Source organism: Camellia sinensis, chromosome 15, assembly GCF_055761805.1.
Source record: "Camellia sinensis isolate YWXY chromosome 15, ASM5576180v1, whole genome shotgun sequence".
NCBI lineage: Eukaryota > Viridiplantae > Streptophyta > Magnoliopsida > Ericales > Theaceae > Camellia > Camellia sinensis.
The window spans coordinates 143,535,884-143,560,210 of record NC_138975.1 but is presented as its reverse complement, the minus strand read 5'-3'; the positions used below and the strand labels follow the sequence as shown (position 1 = coordinate 143,560,210).

The following is a 24,327-nucleotide window of genomic DNA, read 5'->3' as shown; positions in this document are numbered from 1 at the left end:
GACGGTAAAATAGGGCCTTGCTCGAATCCCTCCTCACACCAAACCACCTAGGGTCCGAATACAACCGCTCCGTTCAAGAGTTCCGAAAACCACTTGCGCAAGTCTTTAACTTCCAAATAGGGAACGTATCCCAACAAACCATATATCACATATTCTCATCTTTTCATTACTCAAGTGCTCGAAAATCCAATACCCTCCCCATTAGGTTTCCTGTTGAATTAAATATTTTACAACAAGGTTAGTCCAACTTATAAGTCAACAATATCCATATAAGCATGCATTCTTAAGATGAGAAAGGTAAATGACATAACCACAACACATAAAACATCATGCCAAGATATGATCATAAGCTAATAAGCAATCTCTTGAACTCAAGGGTATAAAATATCCACACATAATAAAATTTCCAGATTTAGCGTCGCATAAAGATTAAAATGAAAGGTCTATTTTAGATCCTTTATTGGACTTGGCCTTCCTATGGTTCGTAGGGAATTTGATCTAGTTTCTAGAACATTTTTCAGAAATGGGATTGCTTTTCCATATTTTAAGTTATTTAGAGAATATTCCAGCGCTGTCCAGATTCTGTCCAGATCCGTCGACCGTTACGAAAATTTAATTTTCTTGCAAACCGCTTAATTTTTTTCGATGAAACCAATTTTAGTTGAAAGCTAACACCTTAAGGAAGGTTTTGACATAAAATAGAGGTCCAGAATAATTTTATACATTTTTCTAGAATTTCTGGAAGTGGGCTGCAAAAACAGATTCTAAGGTACCATGCCCCAAACAAGAAGTTTTATGAGGAAAGGGTTTCTCCAAGGGAAATTTTTCATTTCTTTTGTGAAGAAAACATGCTAACTAACATATATTTAACTCAGAAAATTTGCTTGAAAGAGTGCCTTTGGAAAGTTGAGAGATTGGTATAAAAAAAGATGGTTTTGTGCCAAAATGGGGAAAATACAAGAGAGATGGAATCAATACTCAACTCTTAGCATTTTTAACATAAGAACTCATTAATAACAGATCTGAAAACATCATTTAGAACCCTTAGAAACATGTATTGAAAAAAAAGGAAAATGAAAGAGAAGGTTGTGTTTGTGGCTTACCTACTAAGCTTTGCACAAGAAGGCTCTCTTCTTCCTTCCTCTTCTTCTCTAGACTTCTCTCTCTTGCTCTCCTCCCTCTCTCTAGCCAAAAGTGTGTGTGTGGGTGTGGTGTTTGTGCTTGCCAAGTTAGGGGGGAGGTGTGGTATATATATAGGCAATTTGATGTAAAAGGACAAAAAGGCCCATTAGTTGAAAATGGATGGAAAAGTTGGGATTTTGCTTGGTGTCAAATGGGATAGGAGTAACTAAGGTGCTAAATCATAGGATTAGACATCATTTAGTTGGTTCTTGGTTAAAAGGTAACTAGTATGGAGATTAGCATCCTAGGTCTAGGGTACTAGGTTTGTAGTTTCCTAGAATTTCATAATCATGATTCTTGAAAATTGGCTCCTCTCTCTTCCCTAGGAGTGTGATGGGTTATTATTTTATTTGTTTTGGTCCTAGAGCACACTCTTCAAGGTGTATATATATATATATATCTTACAAGATTGATGGTACTAATAATATTAGGGTACATGTACTAGTTTTTGTGGTTTATTTTGAATTTAATAAGGAAGTAAGGGCTTGGTGTTAAATACATGTAATTTATGTAGAATTAAATTACGTTAGGGAACCTAATCTGGCTAGGGTAATTCTTGTTTCGATAAAAATAAAAAAAATAAAAAATAAATAACAATGCTAACTGACAAGATTCGAATTTATTCAAGTAACCGAAAAGCTTTAAGAAAATAATTCAACATTAGGGTTTTTAAAGTGAATACACATTTCGGGGGCTTCACAGTATTAAAGTAAATCAACAGAGAGAGACAGCAGCCATACCAACGAGCGAGAGCACAGAGAGCGACAATACTGAAGCAGAGGGAGCTCGAGCACAGCGACAGAGAGAGAGCAGTAAGAGCGAGAGAGAGTAGTAAGAGCGAGAGAGAGAGAGAGAGTAGTAAGAGCGAGAGAAAGAGAGCAGTGAGCGAGAGAGAGAGCAGGCAACGAGAGTGAAAGGTGTTATAACAAGCGTGATTGCAAAAGACGGGGCTGGGGAGATTTTATATAAGTTTTAAAAGCGTGGTTACAAACCACGCTTTCACTTAAAGAAAAAAAATTGTATAAAAAGCGTGGTTCACAAACACGCTTTCAGAAGAAAAACAATTTTGCCAAAAAGCGTGGTTTATAACCACGTTTTCAGAAGAAAAAAATTTGAGCTAAAAGCGTTGTTTGTAACCACGATTTCAGAAGAAATTTTTTTTAGTTAAAAGCGTGGTTCACAACCGCACTTTCAGAACAAAAAAAATGTAAGTTAAAAGCGTGGTTCAGAACAGCGATTTCAGAAGAAAAAAAATTTAATTAAAAGCGCCTTTTGTAACCGCGCTTTCTTAATTAAAATCGCATTTTGTAACCACGCTTTTAAGACTTCCCAATTTTCACGCGGGACAGGCACACAGACGTGAAAGTGTGGTTGTGAACTACGTTTTAGCCTATTTTGGAAAATCTTTCAAAACTAGGCTTAGTTTGGGAATTGAATTGATAATTTGGCTTAATTAGGGAAATGGCCCCAATTTAAGACCAAATAAGAAACATAAGTAAAAATTAATTAAATTGACCCACAAAATAACTCATAGATCCTACAACCCAAGCCGGTAAATATAAAAATTACCACAGTACCTTTGATTTAAAAACTCTACAAAATAAAAAATAAAAAAAATAATTATAAAATAAGACTATAATACTACTAGAAATATGCTTATATATGGTTTCTATTGATTTTTTTTTTTAAATCATGCCAATTTTTAAATATTTTTACCTTATTTGAATTTACTCTTCTTAGCCAAGCAGGTGTACTAATGAATGAGATGAGATGAGATATGATGCCTATACATATAGATAAATAGATAAATATATCTCTGCAATAGTAACTTCATGGGTTGGGGCTGGGAAGTATGTAGTTTGTCTCGCCTGCCCCCAACCAAACGTCATGCAAGACTCGTACAAATTGCCAAATGCATGATTTCTACGTACTTGTCGTTTCTTTGATTGTCATCATTTTACCTCATTTTCATTGAAGCGTTACACATGTTTGTGGGTGAGCATATAGATGCCAACCATTCCACACAAGATGTATATATAAACAACCCAATTGTTAAATGTTGAGGGTGCATGGCTGGTCATTGATTCACCTTTTCCAGCGAATTTCTTAAAGGTGAAAAATGAAGCAACATGCATGTAAGATTAACTAAGAAATTGAATCAGACCAATCCGACCAAATCAATTTTCTTTTTTATTACTTTTTGGCTATATCCTATCCAGTCCTATGATTTGCTTATTTTTGTCTTTTCTGAATTTTTTTTTGAATTTTTTTATTAAAAAAATTATAATTTTTCGGTTCGTCTTATCGAGCTAAATTTAGAAATTTAAAACTTTTTGAAAATTTTTTAAAAAATTTCACTAAAGACGAAAATAAACCAAAAATAAAAAAATGTGTGGACTTAATTATGAGATGGGATGTCTCAAAATTATTGATGTCCTCTTTAATAATTTCATTTAAGATTATTATTGTGATAAAAAAAATAAAAAATAGAAAGTCCAAAATAATAAATGAAGCACTAATAACGACACTTAAAATTAATTTTTATCTCTATTTCTTTTAGGGTAAAGCACTAATAAATTCCACATTTAGATCTTATGCACTATTTAGTCCTGCATTTTTTCTTATAGACTAATAAGTCCCATTTCAATATTAATGACAATTTTGGACATTATTGCACTGCTTGTTTCTCCCAGATGTGAGGGGTAAAAGAGGGGTTTCGTTGATGTGAAAATTACAAATTTGTCCAAAAGCTTACTAAAGTGTTTTTTAGTTTCCCTCCCACCTGATCAAGATAGACGAAAATCTCAAGTTCTGTGTTTGTAATGTTAGTGCCATGAAAACCCTACATTTCTATAGAAAACGTTTTAGGTAATGTTAACTTATCATTACAACCTACACAAATTAACATTTGTTTTTCCTACCAAACCCTAGAAATAAGAAAACCCTCTACTGTGAGTGAAATTGCATCGTCGATACATAGCGGAAGTGAATAATTTTGTGGTCGTGGTTGACTTTAACGACGCCACTCCAACGATATTCAAGGTTTCATTCACTCATTGTCGGCTTCTGTGACTGTGTTAGTGAATGATGGCGTTAGTTATGTGGCTCCCAATGTTGATTTCCTTGTTGTAGTTGATTCGGTTTGTGTGTTCAATGTTACAGTGTGTGTTTGTTCTTGATGATATGTAGTAGTGTTAGTTACTAAACAATGGTTTAGTAGATGTTAATGGTTGGGGGGGTTTCAAACTGCATTAAGGGTATGGTCATGTAATGGCTAATCTCTTTTGTGGTTGGTGTTTTGGTAGTGCAAATTTATGTCTGACATGGATTGTTGTGGTGTATTTTGGCATCAGTTTAATTGTAATGTCATTGATTGTATTGGTTGTGTTGTTATTTCCCCTGTTTGTCAATGGTATATATGGTGGAGGTGATGTGGAATGATAGTGACATCAATGTTAGTTAAGTGTAATGTTATTGATTTACATATTAATGAAATGCAATGTTAGTCACATTTGTTCATTGGGTTTTGTTGTTCTTTTGCTGAATGGTTGGGTCCCCTTTTGGTTGGGTTTGTTTACGGATGTGTTGGTTTGTAGTTTAAATTGAATCAGTGTTAAGCAGTTTGAATTGCAATGTCAGTCACACTTGTTTAGTTGATTTTGTCCTTATGTTGTTAAATGGTTGGATCCTTTTTTGGTTAGATTCGTTTATGGATGTATGGCTTTGTAAAATAAATTACGTCCCTGTTAGTTAAAATGTAATGGCAACCACATCCATGTTGGTAAAATGTTTAATGTAATGGTACGTCAATTGGGCAATATGCTGGAATAAAATGACACACCATGATATAATGCTATCATTATTAACACCGCATCGACCGAAAATTAAACAACGCAACCTGCAACCACATTCATGTTGGTAAAATGTTCGACATAGTGGTACGTCAATTGGGTGAATGACATTTAGATATATGCTGGAATTTGTGTTTTCATTACGTAATAGTGCACGATTGGTTATAAAGGGTAGGTAGCGTGATAGCTTGTAATAGTCTTTTTAGTTTTTTGTTTGTAAAATTTTGTATGCATGATAATGGTTTTTTTGTGAAGTGATGTTGTCGTACGATTTGATTAAAGAACAGGCGACGATTGAAACCCGGGACAATATGATCAAGCCTAAACGACTTTGCAAGGCACAACATGTTTTGAAAATCTTCGTCACAATCAACCTTGAACTTCTTGTTTTCGAGAATGACATAACGCTACCATTACTAACACCGCATTGACCGAAAATTAAACAACACAACCCGCAACGACAATCAAACAACACCCCCATAATGACATCATAACATTAACACATTAAACTCCATACTTCCCGACACACCCACCAACAACGAAACCACAACCCAACACATTAATCCAACCACAAACAAAATATAAAACTGACTTGTAAATTGCCATATAATCTGTCAACAACGCAGGCACCGAAGTAACACCAAGAAAAAAAAGCACCTACACCTCTTTCAGCAAACCCCATGATCCAACATCAATACACCCACATCAACAACCCCCCCAAATTACTCCACACAATCCCTCACGGTAATGTTATAGGTTTGCATCGTATTGTTGTTGTATGTGAATGGTAATGTGAGTTTGGAGTACATTGGGGTTTTGGTGGTGTGGTCATTGTTTTGTTTATGGGTTCTATATGTGTAGATGTCATTTGACAAGTTGGTGTAACTTTGTGTTGCCAAACAATGATTGTGTTGTGTGACTTTGTGATTTTTGTTGGTCGCATTTTGTCGTTATGATGTTTGTATTAACATGTGTAATGTACACGTTAAATGGTCCCTGGTTTTTGACATTGTTATGGATATTGGAGATATGGTAGTGTTAGTTAGTGATTTTGGTCATTTGGATGTTAAATAATGTCAATGTTATAATAGGGCAGGATAGGTGTGATTGTTTATAGTGGGCTTGTGGTGGTGGTGTAAGTCAAATTGTTATGTAAATGTTAAATCTCTATGTTTGTTTAATATTTGAAAATGTAGTGTCTTGTAACCCTACAAATGGGTAACGTCATCCACCCACAAATCACTTCACTAAATTCTCACAAAAAAATAAAAACATAAAAACCTACTTTATTCACACACACCCAACATCAAGAAAAAAATTCAAACAAAATTTCATACAAAGGCAAACAAATAAACTCCTAAACCCCCAAATCAAGGAAATACAATATACCCAAAATAAAAATGACAAATTAGTTTGAAAGAAAACTTCTACGACTAAATGGAAAAACTTTTCTTCAAATGAGATTTATGAGTAATTTTTCCTTTCTTTTACATGTCTTTCAAAAATATATCAAAAAATTACTAAAAAAATTCAGTGTGTTTGGTTTAAGTTTTCTGAATTCAGTTTTTTGAAAACTGAGTTTTTGTTTTTCGTATTTTTTTGTTTTTAGTGAATATTTTAAAAATTTTAAGCTTTTTTTTTTTTTACTTTTTTAGATGTATCTTACTTAGATGTATCTAAAAAGTAAAATATTTGTGAAAAATATTTTAAAAAATTAATAAATACACAAAAATACGAAAAATATACTAAATTTTCATATATATATATATATATATATATATTGAATTTGTGGTATTTAGTGAATTTTTTAAAGAATTTTTTCACGAAAATTGTAGTTTTTAAGTGTATTTATGTTGGGTGTGTTTAAAAATTTAAAAAAAATACTTAAATTATTAAAAAAAATTCAGTAAAAATAAAAAAATATGATAAACAAAAAAGTAGAATTTTTTGAAAAGTATTTTTAAAAAACTAGAAACAAACATGGTGATTACTTTTTAAGGGATTTTTATTAATAAATCTCATTTAGAAGTGTTCTAACTCAAGAAGTTTATGAAAGAATTTTTTAACCCACTTAGTCCCATGTATGTATACTTTTATTCCATAAAGTCTTTTTTCTTGATTTGTACTATTTTCTTAGACTCTTATGTCTTTATATTTAATGTTAATATTTAATATTGATATTTAATGCCTCTAAACCTTAAACCAAAAAATCTCATTTCATCAAACTTTAATGTTGATATTAATGTCCCTAAACCCTAAACCAAAAAGCTCCATTTTCATCAAACTTATTAAAAATTTTGATAATCTTATAAAATGGACACCTTTCCGGAAAGCTCTTTAATGGCTTCAACACCCTAAGAATTCTCTCTCATCTGAGGTGAACGTTCACAATACCTTTCTAAAAAATTCTCTCACATTTAATATAGTGATGTGAACGTTCACAACATGTGAACATTCTTATTTTTAAGCAGTGATAATATGTTATTTTCCTTCTTTTTGTGATTGTGATTACTATTAGTAATGACAATCAACATTAAATATCAACATCATGTAATCGACAACACATCATGTAATTAACAACACATCATATAATTGCCCCCTTTTTATTATGAATATTCACGTCATGTTTATATTCAAATGAAAATTGAGGCTTGTGGTTGTATAATTTGATGCAATGTTTAAGTGAACCTTAACATCACCTCTATCACAACGTCATCTGATGTGAAAATTCACACGTCATGTTTATATTCAAATGAAAGTTGAGGCTTGTGATTATGTAATTTGATACAATACTGATGTGAACCTTAACATTACCTTTATCACAATGTCATCTGATATGAACATTCACATTCACGTCATTTGATGTAAACATTCACATTCACGTTATCTAATGTGAATATTCATATCGTCACATCCAGTCAAATGAAAGTTGAGACTTGTGGTTGTGTAATTTGATGTAATGTTGATGTGAACCTTAACATCACATTTATCACAATGTCATTTGATGCGAACATTCACGTCATCTGATGCGAACATTCACATTTACGTCATTTAATGTGAACATTCACATTATCACGTACAATCAGCATTTGGATGTATGAGAACTACCAAAACATAATGACAATCAATAAAGAACTATGTTTAATTTTTTTTATGTGTAATATATATTAACATTAATTAGTAGTGTGTAGTTAATGCATTTTTTTTAAGTGAAGATATGGGGAATATGAATGGTCATGGGAACTACCAAAACACAATGACAATTAACATTAAATATCAACATTAATACTTTGTTTGGTTGGAGAATTTAGAGAGTGATTTGGAAATGAAAAAAGAAAAATATGTGTGAAACTAAGTAAAATGTAAGTATATTTTATTTTCATTTTATCTACCTTTTCTCTTTCTCTTTCTCTTTTCAAATATATTCTCAATTTTTCCAACCAAATACAGCGTAATGAGATAGGAGATATTGAGAGTGTTTATCTTCTTACCTTAAATACAATCTAATAAAATAGTCAAAAATAAAATATAAATTGAATAAAACCCTTATCGCCAAAAAAAAAGCTCTCATTTTTTATAACAACCTTGCTACTAAAAAATAAAAATAAAAAACCCTCGCCACTAATAGCAGTACACACGTGCGCCCCAATCGGATTTCACACGGCCACTCTGTCAAAGTTGAGGTTTGGAGTTTATTATTTTAATAAGTTATTTTACTTTTTTTTAATTATTTTAATTTATTTTATTTTTTTTTAATTATTTTAATAAATTAAAATTTTTATATTTAAAAAGATAATTTATAATTGGACGTGATATTTATAAAAAAAAAATATGAAATGATTATGAATTTGACGAAATATTTTATCTTATTAATTATTTTAACATATTTTGTTTTATACTTTTGTGGATTTTAATCCAAAAAAATCGAACCTGCCAAACAGGGCCAAAGACTGGGGGAAAGAAAAGTGAGCAACGGCAACGACGCGCAAGCTGGATCTTCCTCGTTCTGGCGGAAATTCTGTTGTTGACCGCAAATTTTCTCTCTCTCTCTCTCTCTCTCTCTCTGCGAGAATACATGTCATCGACCGGAAACTCTGGCGGAGGCGCCGCCGCCACACTATATTTCTGTTACCAGTGTAATCGTACGGTCTCAATAACGCACTCACCTACCTCCGAACTTATTTGCCCCAATTGCAACAGCGGCTTCCTCGAAGAATATGAAGATCCTGTTTCCAGCCCTAACCCTAACCCTAACCCTAACCCCGATCCCTTCTCATCCGACAACCTCTCCGGTTTCCCTTCGTTCTCTGCCGGCTTCGGCGGATTCCCAATCGTCTTCTCAACATCCTCAGCTGGTGGTGGAGGAGGCGGCATCGAACTTCAAAACCATACCGATCTCTCCGCTCTCTTGGGCGGCGGCGGCGGTGGTGATGAGTTTAATCCTTTCTCATTCCTTCAGAATTACATCAGTACCCTAAGAGCCGGTGGTGCCAACATCCAACTTGTCATCGAGGAGAACAACTCTTCTGATCCTGGGTTTCGGCTCCCTGCCAATCTCGGCGATTACTTCATTGGCCCTGGCCTTGAGCAACTCATACAGCAGCTTGCCGATAATGATCCGAACCGGTATGGGACCCCTCCTGCTTCAAAGTCTGCTGTGGAGGCTCTTCCCGAAATTAAGGTTACCTATGATTTGCTTTCTTCCGATTCTTCGCAGTGTGCTGTTTGTAAAGACACTTTTGAACTTGGTGAGGAGGCAAAACAGATGCCTTGTAAACACATATACCATTCAGATTGTATCGTCCCCTGGTTGGACCTGCACAATTCTTGTCCGGTTTGTCGGTATGAGTTGCCTACAGATGACCCCGATTATGAGAATAGCACTCGGGGAACCCCAATCACTGCAAATTCAAGTGCGCCATCTGGGTCGGTAGCTTCTGGCAGTGCTGCTGCTTCTCCTGCTGGGGCATCTCATGAGAATCCTCAAAACCTGCGCACAGAAGAACAGAGGGCATTGGGCTCACCTGCAGAGACAAGTAACAGCGGCGCTGGTGACAACATTGGTAACAATGATGGAGAATCAAACTCCGGAGGTCAGGCCAGAGAAGAGGATTTGGACTGACTTTCTTGGTACGATGAATTCCATATAGTTTATTGTAGACAGAATTATTTTCTATGAATGCTTCTTTGATTCAATCACATTGATGGCAGTCAATATGAAAAATAGTTGAAAGGAAGGATGGACTTGTTCACTTGGGTGAGTGACTATAATCACTATGAGGGTGATTTCTTAACAAAGCAACCCGATTCTCTGTGGTTTAAAAAATCGTACTTTCTAAACAATGAAGTATCTAATCAAAAGAGGCTAGTTGATAATTCTTGAATGAAATAATGAATAAACCTTTTCTAAGGAAAGGACCATAATGCCTTATCTTTCAGCCATTTGATTCCAGTGGTTTATAAGTAGAGTCAATATAAACGTAAAATCAACACTAATAGAGTTAATCACATGGAAGGTGAAAGTGATAGCCCATTTGCACCCAGTTGTTGATTAGGCTACAACCTAACAACTATATTCTGATGAATTTTATGGTGCGGGTGAGTAAGAAGTTGTATAGACAGTCAAAAACATAGAATCTAGGAAGCACGGATATGGATACTGTTGAGGATACCACATCAGACCACAGCTCAGCATCAGGTCACAGCTCAGGAAGCTCAGGCCGCAGCTCCAAAGCAGCTCAACTGCACTGCAGTCCATATCAGTCCATAGCTCACAGTTAGTTAGGTTGTTACAAGTTTGTTAGATTGGTTAGATAGGTTTGTTATATCTTCTTCTTCTTTTTCTTTTTCTTTTTTTTTTTTTTATAAATAATCAAACTTTAGTAGAAAGCATCAAAGATGATACAAAGAATACAAAAATGCAGCCACAAAAGGACTAAACAAAACTAACTAATCAAATCCTCCACAAAGTCTACAAAGACTAAAACATTGGGATAAATATAGGTTTGTCATATCCTTATGTATAAATATAGAGATGTAATACATGATATAATAAGAAAAAAAAAAGATATTTTTCAGCTTTTCCACATTGTATCAGAGCTAAAGCTCTAACAAGCAATTGATCCATGGCATCTTCATCATCTCTATCTTCGTCTTCTCTATCTTCTTCGCTTCCTTTGAATTTAACTCTGTTAATCTCCAATCTTTCATCATTCATGACTGTCAAGCTTGATGGATCAAATTTTATCATCTGGAAGGCTCAACACTCCAATATTCTCAGAGCAACCGTTCTTCTTGGTTATGTTGATGGAACAACACCATGTCCTTCATCTACAATCACAGATTCAACAGGAATAGAAGTTCCTAATCCAGATTGTCTTCAATGGCACATGATTGATGCACATTTGTTAAGCTGCATCACTGCTACACTGACACCTTCGATCTATTCTACTGTGCTTCAATTCCATCATTGCTTTGAAGGTCTGGTCTTCTCTTCATAAGCGATTTACATCTTTTTCTATATCACATATTCATCAATTAAAGAACAAATTGAATAGTGTTGCCAAGAAATCTGATACGATGGAGGAATATCTCTCAAAGATTAAAGCCTTAGTCAGTCAGTTAGCACTTGCCTTAGTAATCATCAAAGATGAAGATTTGGTAGTAATCACTTTGAATGGCCTTCCTGCTAAATATGATGCTTTTACCATTGCAATCGTGCTAGATCAGAAACTATTACTATGGATGATCTATCCTCTTTATTGTGTTCTGAAGCTATTCATTTAGAATCTAAACATAAGAAAATTGCCGAGCCAACTGTCGCCTTTTATACAGTTAAAGGATCTGCTAATTCTTCTAACACTCATTTAAGAGCTCAGAATTTTGGTCAATCTCGAGGTCGATTTTATTCTAGAGGTGGAAGAGGAGGACAAAATTCAGGATCTTATAGAGGCCATGGTCGATTTGGTTCTTCTAGAGGTAGAGGAAGGTTCTCTAATCAGATTTGTCAAATTTGTGGAGGCATGACTCATTCAACACTAGAGTGTTGGTATCACATGGATCCACAGTTTCAATCTCCAAATAGCTCTTCTCAATATCAAATCTCAAACACCACAACAACCACCTAGAGCATTTGTTACTTCTTCATCAGTTTCCATGGCTCCTTCATCCTCAGGTTCTTCTCAAGTTCAAGGTCCTTGGTATTTGGATGCTGAAGCAACAGATCACATAACTAATGATCTTAGTCATCTTAGTTGCTATCAGCCCTATCAAGGTTCAGATCAGATTACCATAGGTGATGGAAACTCTATTCCAATTCAGAACACTGGTAAAGGTTTCCTCCCTACTCCTCATTATTCTTTCAAGCTTAATAATGTACTTCATACCAATTCCATGTCTTCTAATCTTGTCTCTATTCAGAAATTGGCTCGAGATAATAATTGTATTATCAGTTTTGATAATACTCAGTTTGTGATCCAAGACAAGCTTACAAAGAAACTACTTCACAAAGGCTCTAATCTTCATGGCTTATATCATTTTCTTCCATCCACATCATCATATGCTGATCACACCCCTTTTGCTGCTCATCTCACATCTACTGCTTACACCAACTCTGCTACTCAAGTGCATCTCACTAACTCATCCCCTGTTTCTAGTACTGTATGGTTTTATAGGGTAGGACACCCTTGTGCTTTGAAATTTCAGCATCTTATGTCACATTTACAACTCAAATCACATAACTCTGTTACTTCTCTAAATTGTATTGATTGCTGTGTTGCAAAGAGTCATAAATTGCATTTCCAACTGTCTAATTCAACTATTAATAAGCATCTTTCCTTAGTACATAGTGATTTTTGGGGCCCTTTTGATTCTACTTCTAGCTACAAATATTATGTTATCTTTGTGAATGATTTTAGCAAGTTTACTTGGTTATATCGATTGACTTACAAAAGTGAAGTGTATGATAAGTTTCTTGAGTTCAAAGCCTACACAGAAAAACAGTTTTCCACCTCTCTTAAAATTCTTAGAACAGACGGTGGAACTGAATTCCTTAATAACAAAATGAAGGCCTTCACTTCAACTCAAGGCATAGTGCATCAACATTCATGTACCTATACACCACCACAAAATGGTGTGGCTAAAAGGAAACATGGGCACCTCACCGAAGTTGCCATAGCTTTATTACGTCATTCTTTAGTTCCTCTTCACTATTGGTTTGATGCCATTGCTTGTGCTACTTATCTAATCAATAGGTTGCCTTCTTCTAAGTTGGCTCACAAAACTCCCTTTGAAACTCTATTCCATCAAACACCAGATTTTTCTATCCTAAGGGTATTTGGATGTCAATGCTTTCCTTGGCTCAAGCCTTATACCTGTACAAAATTGCAACCTAAGTCTATTGCAAAAGGCTATAGGTGTCTTGATCCCAAAACTGGTAAATCTAGGCATGTGGTCTTCAATGAACAAGTGTTTCCTTTTTCTGTTCACACCTCTTCTCTATCTTCTTCTTCCTCTTCTCAATTACCACATATTCAGTCCCTTTTCTGGTCTTCTTCTTCTATTCCTGTTATGACTCCTAATTCTTCAGTCTCTCCTTCCTCCTCTTCCGCAGCATCCTTTTCTCATACTCCAGAGCCTGCACTTTCTTTTCACAGTGAGACTGCTTCATTACCTCTAGTTTCTCCTCTCCTCTTGCTCAGTCTCCTATTCCTATTCAATCTCTATCCATTCAATTACCTCTTCCTGCTCCTCCTGCATCAGTTCCTCTTGTTCCATCTATTTCCAATTGTCATCCTGTGGTCACAAGGTCAAAAGCTGCACTTTCCACTGTTAAGTCTTCTACATCCTTCTCTTATCATGATACTGAGCCTCCTTCTCACAAAGAAGCCTTGCTTACACCCATGTTAGAGGAATTTCAAGTTCTTCAAAAACAACATACTTAGTCCCTTGTTCCTCTACCTCTGGCAAGAATGCTATAGGTTGTAAATGGGTGTTCAAGGTCAAGAAAAACTCTTATGGCACCATTGCTAGACATAAGGCCAGGTTGGTGGCCAAGGGTTATCTCCAACAGGAAGGAATTGACTTTCAGGAAACATTTAGTCCAGTTGCAAATTTAGCTATTAGTCACATCCTCTTGTGCCTTGCCTTACATCATAATTGGCCTATCAAGCAATTGGACATATCCAATGCTTTTGTTCATGGTGTGCTTGAAGAAGTCTATATGCTGCAACCTCTAGGGTTTGAACATTCTTCTTAGTCAGGTCATGTTTGCAAACTTCACAAGGCTTTGTATGGTCTTAAGCAAGCTCTAGGGCTTGGCACTCCACCTTTCCCTTCTTTTTACTCTCACAAGGGTTCAAAAATAGCAAGTGTGATTCTTCTCTTTTCATTTAGAGGACTGCTTCTATTTTTACTACTTTACTAGTTTATGTTGATAACATTTTGGTAACTGGTAATGATGTCACTCATATTCAAGCCCTAGTTACTCAAATGCAGCAAGCTTTTTCCATGAAAGAACTAGGCAACATATCCTATTTTCTTGGCATTTCAGTTGAAGCCTCTGGTTCTGGTTATGTTCTTTCCCAGAAAAAGTATGCTTGGGAGATTCTTAACAAAGCTGGATTGCTTGATTGTAAACCTTGCTCTTCTCCCACTTCTGTTAAACCCGGCTTGCCTCCTAATTCTGATGCTCTCTTTAATAATCCAACAATTTAGAGGAGTGTGGTCGGTGCACTGCAATACTTAACAATCACCAAGCCTGACTTGTCCTTTGCAGTCAATCAACAATGTCTACATATGCATAATCCAACTGTTGCTCATTATTCTTGGGTCAAGATTTTGCTTAGATTTGTTAAAGGAACTCTCACTCATGGCCTTAACTCCCAGCACATTTGATCTTCAAGCTTATTCAAATTCCAATTGGGCAAGGGATACAGTTGACAGAAAATCCACATCAGGCTATTGTGTGTTTTTGGGGTCCAATCTTATCTCTTGGTCAGCTAAAATACAGATCACTGTTTCAAGATACTCTACCGAGGCTGAATATAGGTCTTTGGCACACACGACTACAAAACTTGCTTGGATTGGCATGCTGCTCCAAGACTTATGTATTGCTTCTCCCACAGTACCTGTTTTGTGATGTGATAATATTTCTTTGTGATGTGATAATATTTCTGCAATACCTTAGCATCTAATCTAGTGTTTCATTCAAGATCCAAACACATTGAGGTTGACTGTCATTATGTTAGAGATAAAGTGCTTGCCAAAAAGCTTGTCTTGAAGTATATCCCCACGGTTGATCAGCTAATAGGTATATTTACCAAACCATTGTTTGTTTCAAGGTTTTCATACCTTAAGACCAAGTTTATAGAGTTTGTCTCTCCATTAGCTTGAGGGGCAATGTTGAGGATACTACCTCAGACCAGGGGTGCAAATGAACCGAGCTGTTCACGAATAGGCTTGACTCGGCTCGTTTAGTAAACAAGCCGCTCGAGCTCGAATAAGCTCGACTCGTTTATCTTTATTTAAATTATATAATAAATATATTATTTATATATTAAATAATATATAAATATATATAAATAATAATATAAATACATTACTTATATATTAAATAATATAAATAATATTTTTTATTTAAATAATATTAAAAAAAATCTTATCGAGCCGAGCCGAGCCGAGTCGAGTTGAGTCGAGTTCGAGTTTTATTAATATTAACGAGTCGAGCCAAGCCCAAGCACAGTTACTTATCAAGTTGAGCTCAAGCTCAATAAACGAGCTCGATAAGCAAATGAGCCGAACTCGAGTTCAGCAAAGCTTGACTCGTGCTCAGCAAAGCTTGACTCGTTTGTAGCTCCAAAGCAGCTCACCTGCACTGCAATCCATATCAGTCCATAGCTCACAGTTAGGTTGTTACAACTTTGTTAGATTGGTTAGATAGGTTTGTTATATCCTTACGTATAAATATGGAGATGTAATACTTGATATAATAAGAAAAAAAGATATTTTTCAACTTTTCCACAAATATGATACAGATACGGAATATGGGTACAATACGATGCGGATATGTTGATGTGGTAAAACTTAAAAAAGTAGGATACGGGTACGCGAGGATACATTTGTAAAATAATTTTTTTTAATGTAATTTTTAGTAATGTAGTATGTATAAAATAAAACATAATGCAAGAGTGCATTCATAAGATATTTAGTACTAAGGGGTTGTTTGGGGTGTCCTAAATAAGTGCACTTTTTGTCTTTTTGGACTAAAAAATTGAGGTTGAAAATATGGATGTTTGGGTTAACTTTTGACTTTTTATGAAAAAATGTGTAATAAAAATTTGTAAAAATTGATTTGTAGGGAAAAATTCGAATTGGGAGTTGTGCAACCGTAATTGTTGACTTTTGGTGAATAGTGTTAATTTTTTAACTTTTTGAGTAACTTTTTGACTTTTTGGCTTTTTTACAAGTTCCCAAACTTGGCCTAAATTCCTTAATATCAAAAAGAGGATTTTATGTTCGCAAAGATTGCATCGAAGAGCAATCAATTAATAATCAGGCATACTGATAAAGAATTAACAACAAATAATAACAGAGGATTCGATCAAATATTTAAGAAAATTTAAAGAACAACAATTAAGTTGACAAAATTAAGCAATGATAACAATAGCACCAAGTCATAATATCTAAAATTAAAAGATAAAATAAAACAACAATGGAAAGAAATTAAAAATAGGAGAGTGTGATTTCTTAACACATGAGTGGGCAGCCCTTACGGCAAGGCTAACGAAGTAGAAATTGATTTATCACAAGGAAATAGATAATGACAATGCAAGCCTCACATAATATGAAGAGGCAGAGAAAGAGACAGAGAAAGGAAAGACCATTGACCTTTGAAAAAATATAAATATAAAATAAGAAAAAAATTGAAAAAAAATTAGATACATATTTGGCGTATTAAAATATAAAAAATAAAAAATAAGAACAAGATTGGAAAAGAATAAATTGGATACTTATTTTGTTTATCCCTCACGTATTCTCTTGTATCCCTTGCGTATTCTTCGCGTATCCCTCCTATATCCAAAATTAGAAAAAATAAAAAATTAAATAGGATACTTATTTGCCCTATCTGATACGTATCCCGCTGTATCGGACGCATATCTGTATCCGATACGTATATGATAACTCTAATTCTTTGCAAAGATTTGCATATAATTGGGAAATATGCATTACATTATGAGATGTAAAGTTTTCAATCTTGTTGTGTTCTTAGTGATGGCATCATGACCAACTTTTATTTTATCCTATGTAATCTATAAAATGGATCGTTCAGAAATGAGGAATGGGAAAGTGGCATGTCACATGCTCTAAAATGTGGTATTAATGTGTGATAGGGGTAGGCTTTTATAGATCACACTAGTAGAATTTAACATATTTTTCAATTTGAGAGCAATTTTCTTTTAAAAATTAGACATCTAATGATATATAGTTTATTATTCTTGAAATTAACCATTGAAAAAACACAATTTTAGGGGCATTAAGGCCTTTTTTTGTTTACATTCTATCATGCTAAAACTATACTCTCTTTTGATTTTAGTTTATTATGTTTAATTTTTTCCTCACTAGGAAAACTTTGAAGTAAATGCATAGGATATAATTTTAGGATTGCTTGGATCACTAAAGTCACCTTTTGGAACCAATGTGTTTTCAGAATTTGCGATCCAAAATGTAAATCGCAAGAGTATTAACTGTTTTTTGTCACTGATTTTACATTTGGAGAATTTGTTTTAACGTAAAGAATCATGTTTTGTTTTTTCTGGTGGCATCACCACAACCAGTATTTGGTGTTTGTATAATTTGCCAAGTTATGGTTGCCGGAAATTATATACGTATGTAATGTATACAGCTCGATGCGAAGTTGAAATGGAAGTCTGAAAGAGTATCACATAACAATATCGAGGTTCAATCGTCAGTTCATACAGAGTCGCAACTTCGATCAAAGATCAGTCTTGATCACAATGTATTCTGGCTCTTGCAATTAGTTTTCTACCAAAATTGGACATGAACCCTGAGCTCTGATATCAATAATGCAAAACAAAATTGCAATAGGATTCAAAATCAAGAAAGAGAGAAATAGAGAACAAAGCCTCTAACCTAAGGTTAACCCCTATGGTTAGAGAGAAACCAAAGCACTTTGATCTAATCAATATTTATTTTCTTTAATTAAAACAAAGTACAGTGATCCTTGCATCATCTATTTATAGACTGAGATCATTAGCAACCACAGTTAATGGGACACTTAACCAACTAATGACACTAGTATTTAGAGATGCTTATTTTACTGCATCACTATACAGATCTTCGGCGATTGGTATGTCGAAGTGGTGACACCAATACATCTCCATTGATTAGTATCTTGAAGTGTCAAGTCATTATGCCTAAGATAGATGCACATGAGGAGCTAAACAACTGCTTGTGCGGCCAAATTTAAATCATCCCTTGCTCAGCGAGAACCCAGATAATAAATTCTTTCAAATAGGCAAGTAATGAGAGCATTACATGAGAATAAAACTCGAAGTATTACAACTGATATTTATTGACTCCGTATTTGAGTTTTCTTTCAGCAAGATATTATATTGGGGTTATGAGCCTAGCCTAATCGTGGGCACATAAGCCACATGACAGCCTAGCCCACTAACGCACTCAGCACCTTAGTTGCAAGTGAGCATCTTCAAAGAATAACATATCTCCAAATTTGCTATGCTCCTCTCCGAAGTTGGCTATGGAATCGTACTTATGCTCCACTCCAAGGTTGAGCCATATGTTCTTACTCCTTTATCTAACTGAGGGTGTAGTGATACTTACGCTCCTTTCCATGGTGAGGTTGTATCCTTACTCTCGCTACCCTTTGGGGTTGAGTGGTGGAGCTAAAATCTGTCAATAGAAAAAATGGGGGACAGAGCTGCCCTCATACACAAGAGAGTAACCATCACAATGATGGAGAGCGCAATGAATTTCCTATGTATAAGTAATTCAACCTCCTATGGTTAAGAAATGTGAGTGAGCACTCTCTTTAGATCGCAAGAGTGAACACACATGGGACTAAATTATCTATTATTTGTACTAAATCATCTATTATTGTAGAGGGACATACTAAATGTTCTAATTTCTCCAATAGCATGAGGAATCCTCTATTTCTACTCGGGACTTAGATGCCCTTGCCTTTTTGCTTGAAGCATCATGTGTACGACATTTTTCAACAGTGTTTTGGTTGAAAACGAACAAATGAGGTCTACAGTTCAGTATAAATTAGGAACATTAAGCAATCTTGATAATCATACAAATATGCAGACACACTCTTTGTGGTTCATAAGAGCACCAAGGACCTATTGTAGGTACACGTATTTAGCTTTGTTATGTGAGGACTCTCTTTGGATCTTCTTTTACTGATTGTTCCCTATGGATCGCCCTCTCCAAATCTCCCTTTTGAGATAACCTTACCTAGGCTCGACCGAGCTCTCCCCAAGCCAACGATCATCATAAGTCGATCTCTAGTTGGTTATCTCCATGATTTCTCCACGTTAACAAGTGAGATTGATCCTCCTTGTGATCGTTTATTCGCCTAACACTTAGGCCCCGTTTGAGAATTGGCTATTTTAGTTGGTTTTTTGATTTTTTATTAAAAGATGTGCAGAAAAGTAAAGAGAATGACGCGACAACTTCTTGTTACTTTTTGACATTTTAGCTAAAAAAACTCAGTCCCCAAACGGGGCCTTAGTCTTTGAACGAGTTACTTAGGTTCGAAGCAAGGTGTAGGATCTCCACACGAGATCATTGGAGGCTAAAGTCAATGGTTGCCACTCAAGGGTGTTCAATCTCCTCTTAGGCATGGTCGCCCTTGACCAGCCTTAGAGAGAGAAGCATTGACAGACGAAGACTCTAATATGTTGATATCTCTAAAGATGTCTTAAGATGCTAAGGTAAGAATCCCCATGCATTGTCAACTCAAAAGGGTTGAAGGATAGATCCAATATCAAGGGCAATGTTTTAAAAGGCACACTTAGGCTTGCGCCTAAGCGCGAGGCGCAACGAGGCGTAGCCTTGCGCCTCAAACTGGTCGAGGTGAGGCACAATACGCAAGGCGCAACTTAGGCGTTGAGGCGAGGGCTTTTTTTCGAGGCGCAAGGCGTGGGCTTCATGGGCTTTACCTATTTTTCTACACCAACTGTTGATTAAGTGTTTTTTATTTCTTGTTTGAACTATGATGTTGTGTTTCTTATATGCACTGGGCTTTATGGGTAGGGGGGCTTCATGCGTTGGGCTTCATGGGTAAGGGGGCGGATGTGATTGTGTGGAATGTTTTGGGCACCAAAGGACAATTTTTTGTTTCATCCTTTTATCGGAGTTTGGTGGGGGAGGTGATAGGGGTATTTCCTTGGAGGAGTGTTTGTGTGTCGGGTGTTCCATCTGAGGTAGTTTTCTTTTTGTGGACAGCTGTTTTAGGACGGAATCTTACTATTGAAAATTTGGTTTGTCGAGGACATGTATTAGTGAATCGATGTTGTATGTGTTGTGCGGATGCAGAGTCCATGAATCATTTGTTTCTTCGTTGTGCTATAGTGTCCCTGCTCTGGGGGCTTATTTGCCTTGTGTTTGGGATTGTTTGGGTGCAGCCGAGGGGGGTTTTGGAGATGTTGTTGGTGTTGGCGTGGTGCTCCGGTTGGGTGTCGACGTCGGCGAATTTGGTTATTGGTGCCTTTTTGTTTGATGTGGTTGGTTTGGTTGGAGAGAAATCGACATATGTTTCAAGAGATTAATCATTCGATGTTGTGACTTGAGAATCGTTTGTTAGTTATTTTGTGTAGTTGGTTGGAGCAAAGGGTGGATCCGGATGTATTTGTTTTCCTAGATTTCTTGGATAATGTAATTGGTTAGGGGATTGTTAGCTTCTCATTTTTAGGATTTTGTATTCTTTGCATCATTTTGATACTTTTTCAATAAGTTTTATTTATCCAAAAAAAAAATCTTGTTTGAACTGCAAACTAGAAGCTTAGTTGTTTTGAACTTTATGCGAATGATCTTAAAACTTGAGATTTTTGGTGGATGTGAATGTGATACTTATATCTTTTATTAGATATTATATTTCTAGTTTTTAGAAGATTGAATGTCATGTTTATCAATTATTTGAAATGGTGAAGCTTGCTTTGTTATTTTTGGAATTCTATATATATTTGCTATATTGAAAAGTTTGTCTATTTTATAATTTTGCTTTTCTTTTACTACTTGGGGCTCTCTTTGGTGAGGCACACGCTGCGCCGCGCCTCGCCTCGCCGTGTGCCTCGTGCTTAGGGTATAGGAGACCTTATTGCCTCAGTGCACCTACAGCCTTTTAAAACACTAAGGGGATCCCCAATCTGGAGATGCCAGGTTGGGAAATCCCAAGATAGAGATCTTGGAGTAGAAAATCCCCACCTATTGCACCAAGGGAATTATGCCACTTGTCCTCCAGTTGACATCAGTATCCTAAATCTCCCTATGAAAGGATCCCAAGCATTAAAGAGATGCTAACCACAACACTTCTATCTGGCATAAGCTCAAAGCTCTCTCCATTGCCATCCTTGCTCTCTGTCTTCAGTGGTCCTTTGCCAGCTGAACACCTGCTATCTTCCTGGATCACCTTTTCTCGGTCACACAAGATAACCATTAGTCATAGGTTGCAAATGGGAAAAGGAAAAAGAAATTCATAAAAAAAAATATGGAGACAGAATCTGGGATGGCTGTGGATAAGGAAGATCAAATTATAAATGAATTTTTTTGTTTTTTGTCTTTGTTTTATTCTTCAGGTAGGGGTTGGAATGGTCCCCTTTTGATGCTTATCAGTCAACATAGTTGGAGAGGCCTTTTGAGGAAGAAGTGAGAGTATCAGTGCTTGAATGTGAGAGGGATAAGTCTCCAGGACCTTATGGTTTTTCTGTGGCCATTTTTACAAATGATTTGATTGTTTATGCAGGATTTTTTTAGAGTGGAGTCAATCCTCTGGTCCATTCTACTGGATTCTTCTAATGTTTGTATGGCTTTAAAGAAAGGATTTTTGCTGATTTAGTACAGCCCTTGTTTGTGTGCTTGGGACTGTAGTGCAAGAACACCGACCTGAATATCTTGGTTGCAATCTTAATTGTTGATGATGCATTTAGATTTTGGCAAAAGCTAAGGTTATACTGAATGCTTAATCTGTGGTGGGCCCTTTCTCTAGTGCTCTTATTTCATTACCTTCGTATATTAGTGGGTAAAGCAGGAGATTTTTTTAAACTAGCTCCTGCTTTTTTTGTCTGAAATAAGCTCTTTACTTATATTTTTATTTTTTATAATAATTATATATGTTCATAGCTATATGTATTGACACACATGCACACATATTTATGCATAGATATACATCACATGATGTTTGATCACGAAGTCCTATATAGTAGGGTACCTTTTTGAGCTATATTATTCGGTAGGTCTTTACTTGATGCTCAATAGTGGAATGCTAAATGCATGTATTGCGTGCATTTGCTTTCAAGAAATGTTGTATCATTGGCAATTTTTTGGTTAAGAAGACGAGGGATTTAAACCTGACATCAAGCTTGACAAAGCAACCAAATACCACTTGGCATATAAGGTGGAGTTCTCTTGTTGACTATTGAACATCATCAATCATTTTTTTTTTTTTCTTCATCTTAGAGGGTGATGTTGGTGTGTCATCTCTATGTGCGCCTTGGTGTAGTTTTGAATGTGCTCTTTTTTGTGTGTGTACGTGCTCATGTAATGCTTGCCTCTTGTCTTATTGTAGGTACACACCCCTATATGATTTGTTCTTATACCTTGCCAATAACAGTTTGTAATAATTTCTTTATTTATTTTTGGGTGGCAGGAAAGAATTGGAGTTCAAATCTGTAACGTAGAAAGATCTTCCTATACATTTTAAGAGTAAGTGATATGGTCCATTTTTATTGTTTGGTGATAATACTATGCATATGTAAAAGGCTGTGTATTTTAAAATTTTCAATTGTCTGAATCCTTTTGTAATTTTAGAAGTTCTGATGATGCATTCGTGTGCATCGTTGGGTATGTATTATGTACATTTTAATTATTTTTTGGAACAAAGCTGTGTTTCCTGTGGGTTTGGCTTGCATTGTATTCTTTATGCAGGTAAGAGGCTTGAAAGAGCAGGAGTTTTATCCGATGATGTTCACTGGTGTCCATTTTTTGTTTGCACACTACTACACTGAAGATATTGGCCAAGTTCTTGAGTAATTTTTTCGGCCCTGTAACACTTGCTGGGAGGATGTAATCATGCTCGACAATCTAATCCAAACCTACTACAGTGCCAATTCTCTCTTAAGTGAGAGATTGTGGGGCAATCATCTCTCAGCTTTGATTTTTTATTTTATTTTTACTGCACATCTGACCTCTGTTAGCAGAGGGCAACATATTACAATGTTAGTGTTCCTTCATTGAATATATATATATATATATATATTTAGAAAAAAAATAGATTCCTAGTAGAATAGCTATTAGCAACCAATTTGGTCAATCATATTCCTGGCAAATAGATAGCTTTGATGTACTTATTGTGTCACTGAATTTTCTGCCATCAACCAAAATTTGGATATCATTCTTGAAATATCTTCTCTAAATTTACTTCCATGGTTTGCCCTTTTATGGTTTAGAAGGTACCAGAACCAGACCAACTGGGGCCTAGAAGATGCGTCTCTCTCATTTTTGGTGGGTTGAGGAAATTACACACTTGAGCAGCTAGCTAAAATCAACGATGAGGCGTTCAATTGTTCTGCAGCTATGCAAATAACATGTTCAAAACTAGTTCGATAAACCACAAGATCCAAAACTAATTTAAAAAGCCCGTAAACTGAGCAGGGGGAGGGGTTACCCTTCTCACATTCAATCTGCCTTGTATTATCTCTCTTCACTCCTGACCCAAGCATCACTGCCAACCAAGACAGGTGGATACCATGGGGAGGGATAGGAGGCCTACCAATCAAAGTAGATTCTTGGCTATGTTCACTTGACCAGAGACCACTCTTCAGGGTCTGAATCACAGCCCAACGGGAAATAATAGTAATAAATGTAAATGAAGTATGCAGCATACCCACATCAATCTATACTTCTTCATAAGCAGCTACACCATGATATGCAAAACAAAAGCAATAAAGATGAAAAACCTTGTGATACAATGAAAAATGTTTGGAAATTTGAATTTGTGTGGTCCGAATGGTTCAATTGTATCAAAATGACGTCA

At 35.6% G+C, this 24,327-nt stretch overlaps 1 protein-coding gene across 2 annotated transcripts; it reads left to right on the top strand.

The window, feature by feature from the left end:
• Nucleotides 1-8,938: 8,938 nt before the first annotated feature.
• On the top strand, nt 8,939-23,174 carry LOC114257967 (E3 ubiquitin-protein ligase RING1-like). 2 transcript variants are annotated; one of them, XM_082909459.1, is made up of 2 exons: nt 8,939-10,163; nt 22,942-23,174. In XM_082909459.1, the coding sequence occupies exon 1, from the start codon at nt 9,109-9,111 to the stop codon at nt 10,153-10,155; it is 1,047 nt and encodes a 348-aa protein (XP_082765585.1). In that variant the 5' UTR covers nt 8,939-9,108; the 3' UTR covers nt 10,156-10,163; nt 22,942-23,174. The 2 variants fall into 2 exon arrangements, with proteins under 2 accessions (XP_082765585.1, XP_082765586.1); XM_082909460.1 differs by having other exon boundaries at nt 8,962-10,163; nt 21,872-23,174.
• Nucleotides 23,175-24,327: the final 1,153 nt, after the last annotated feature.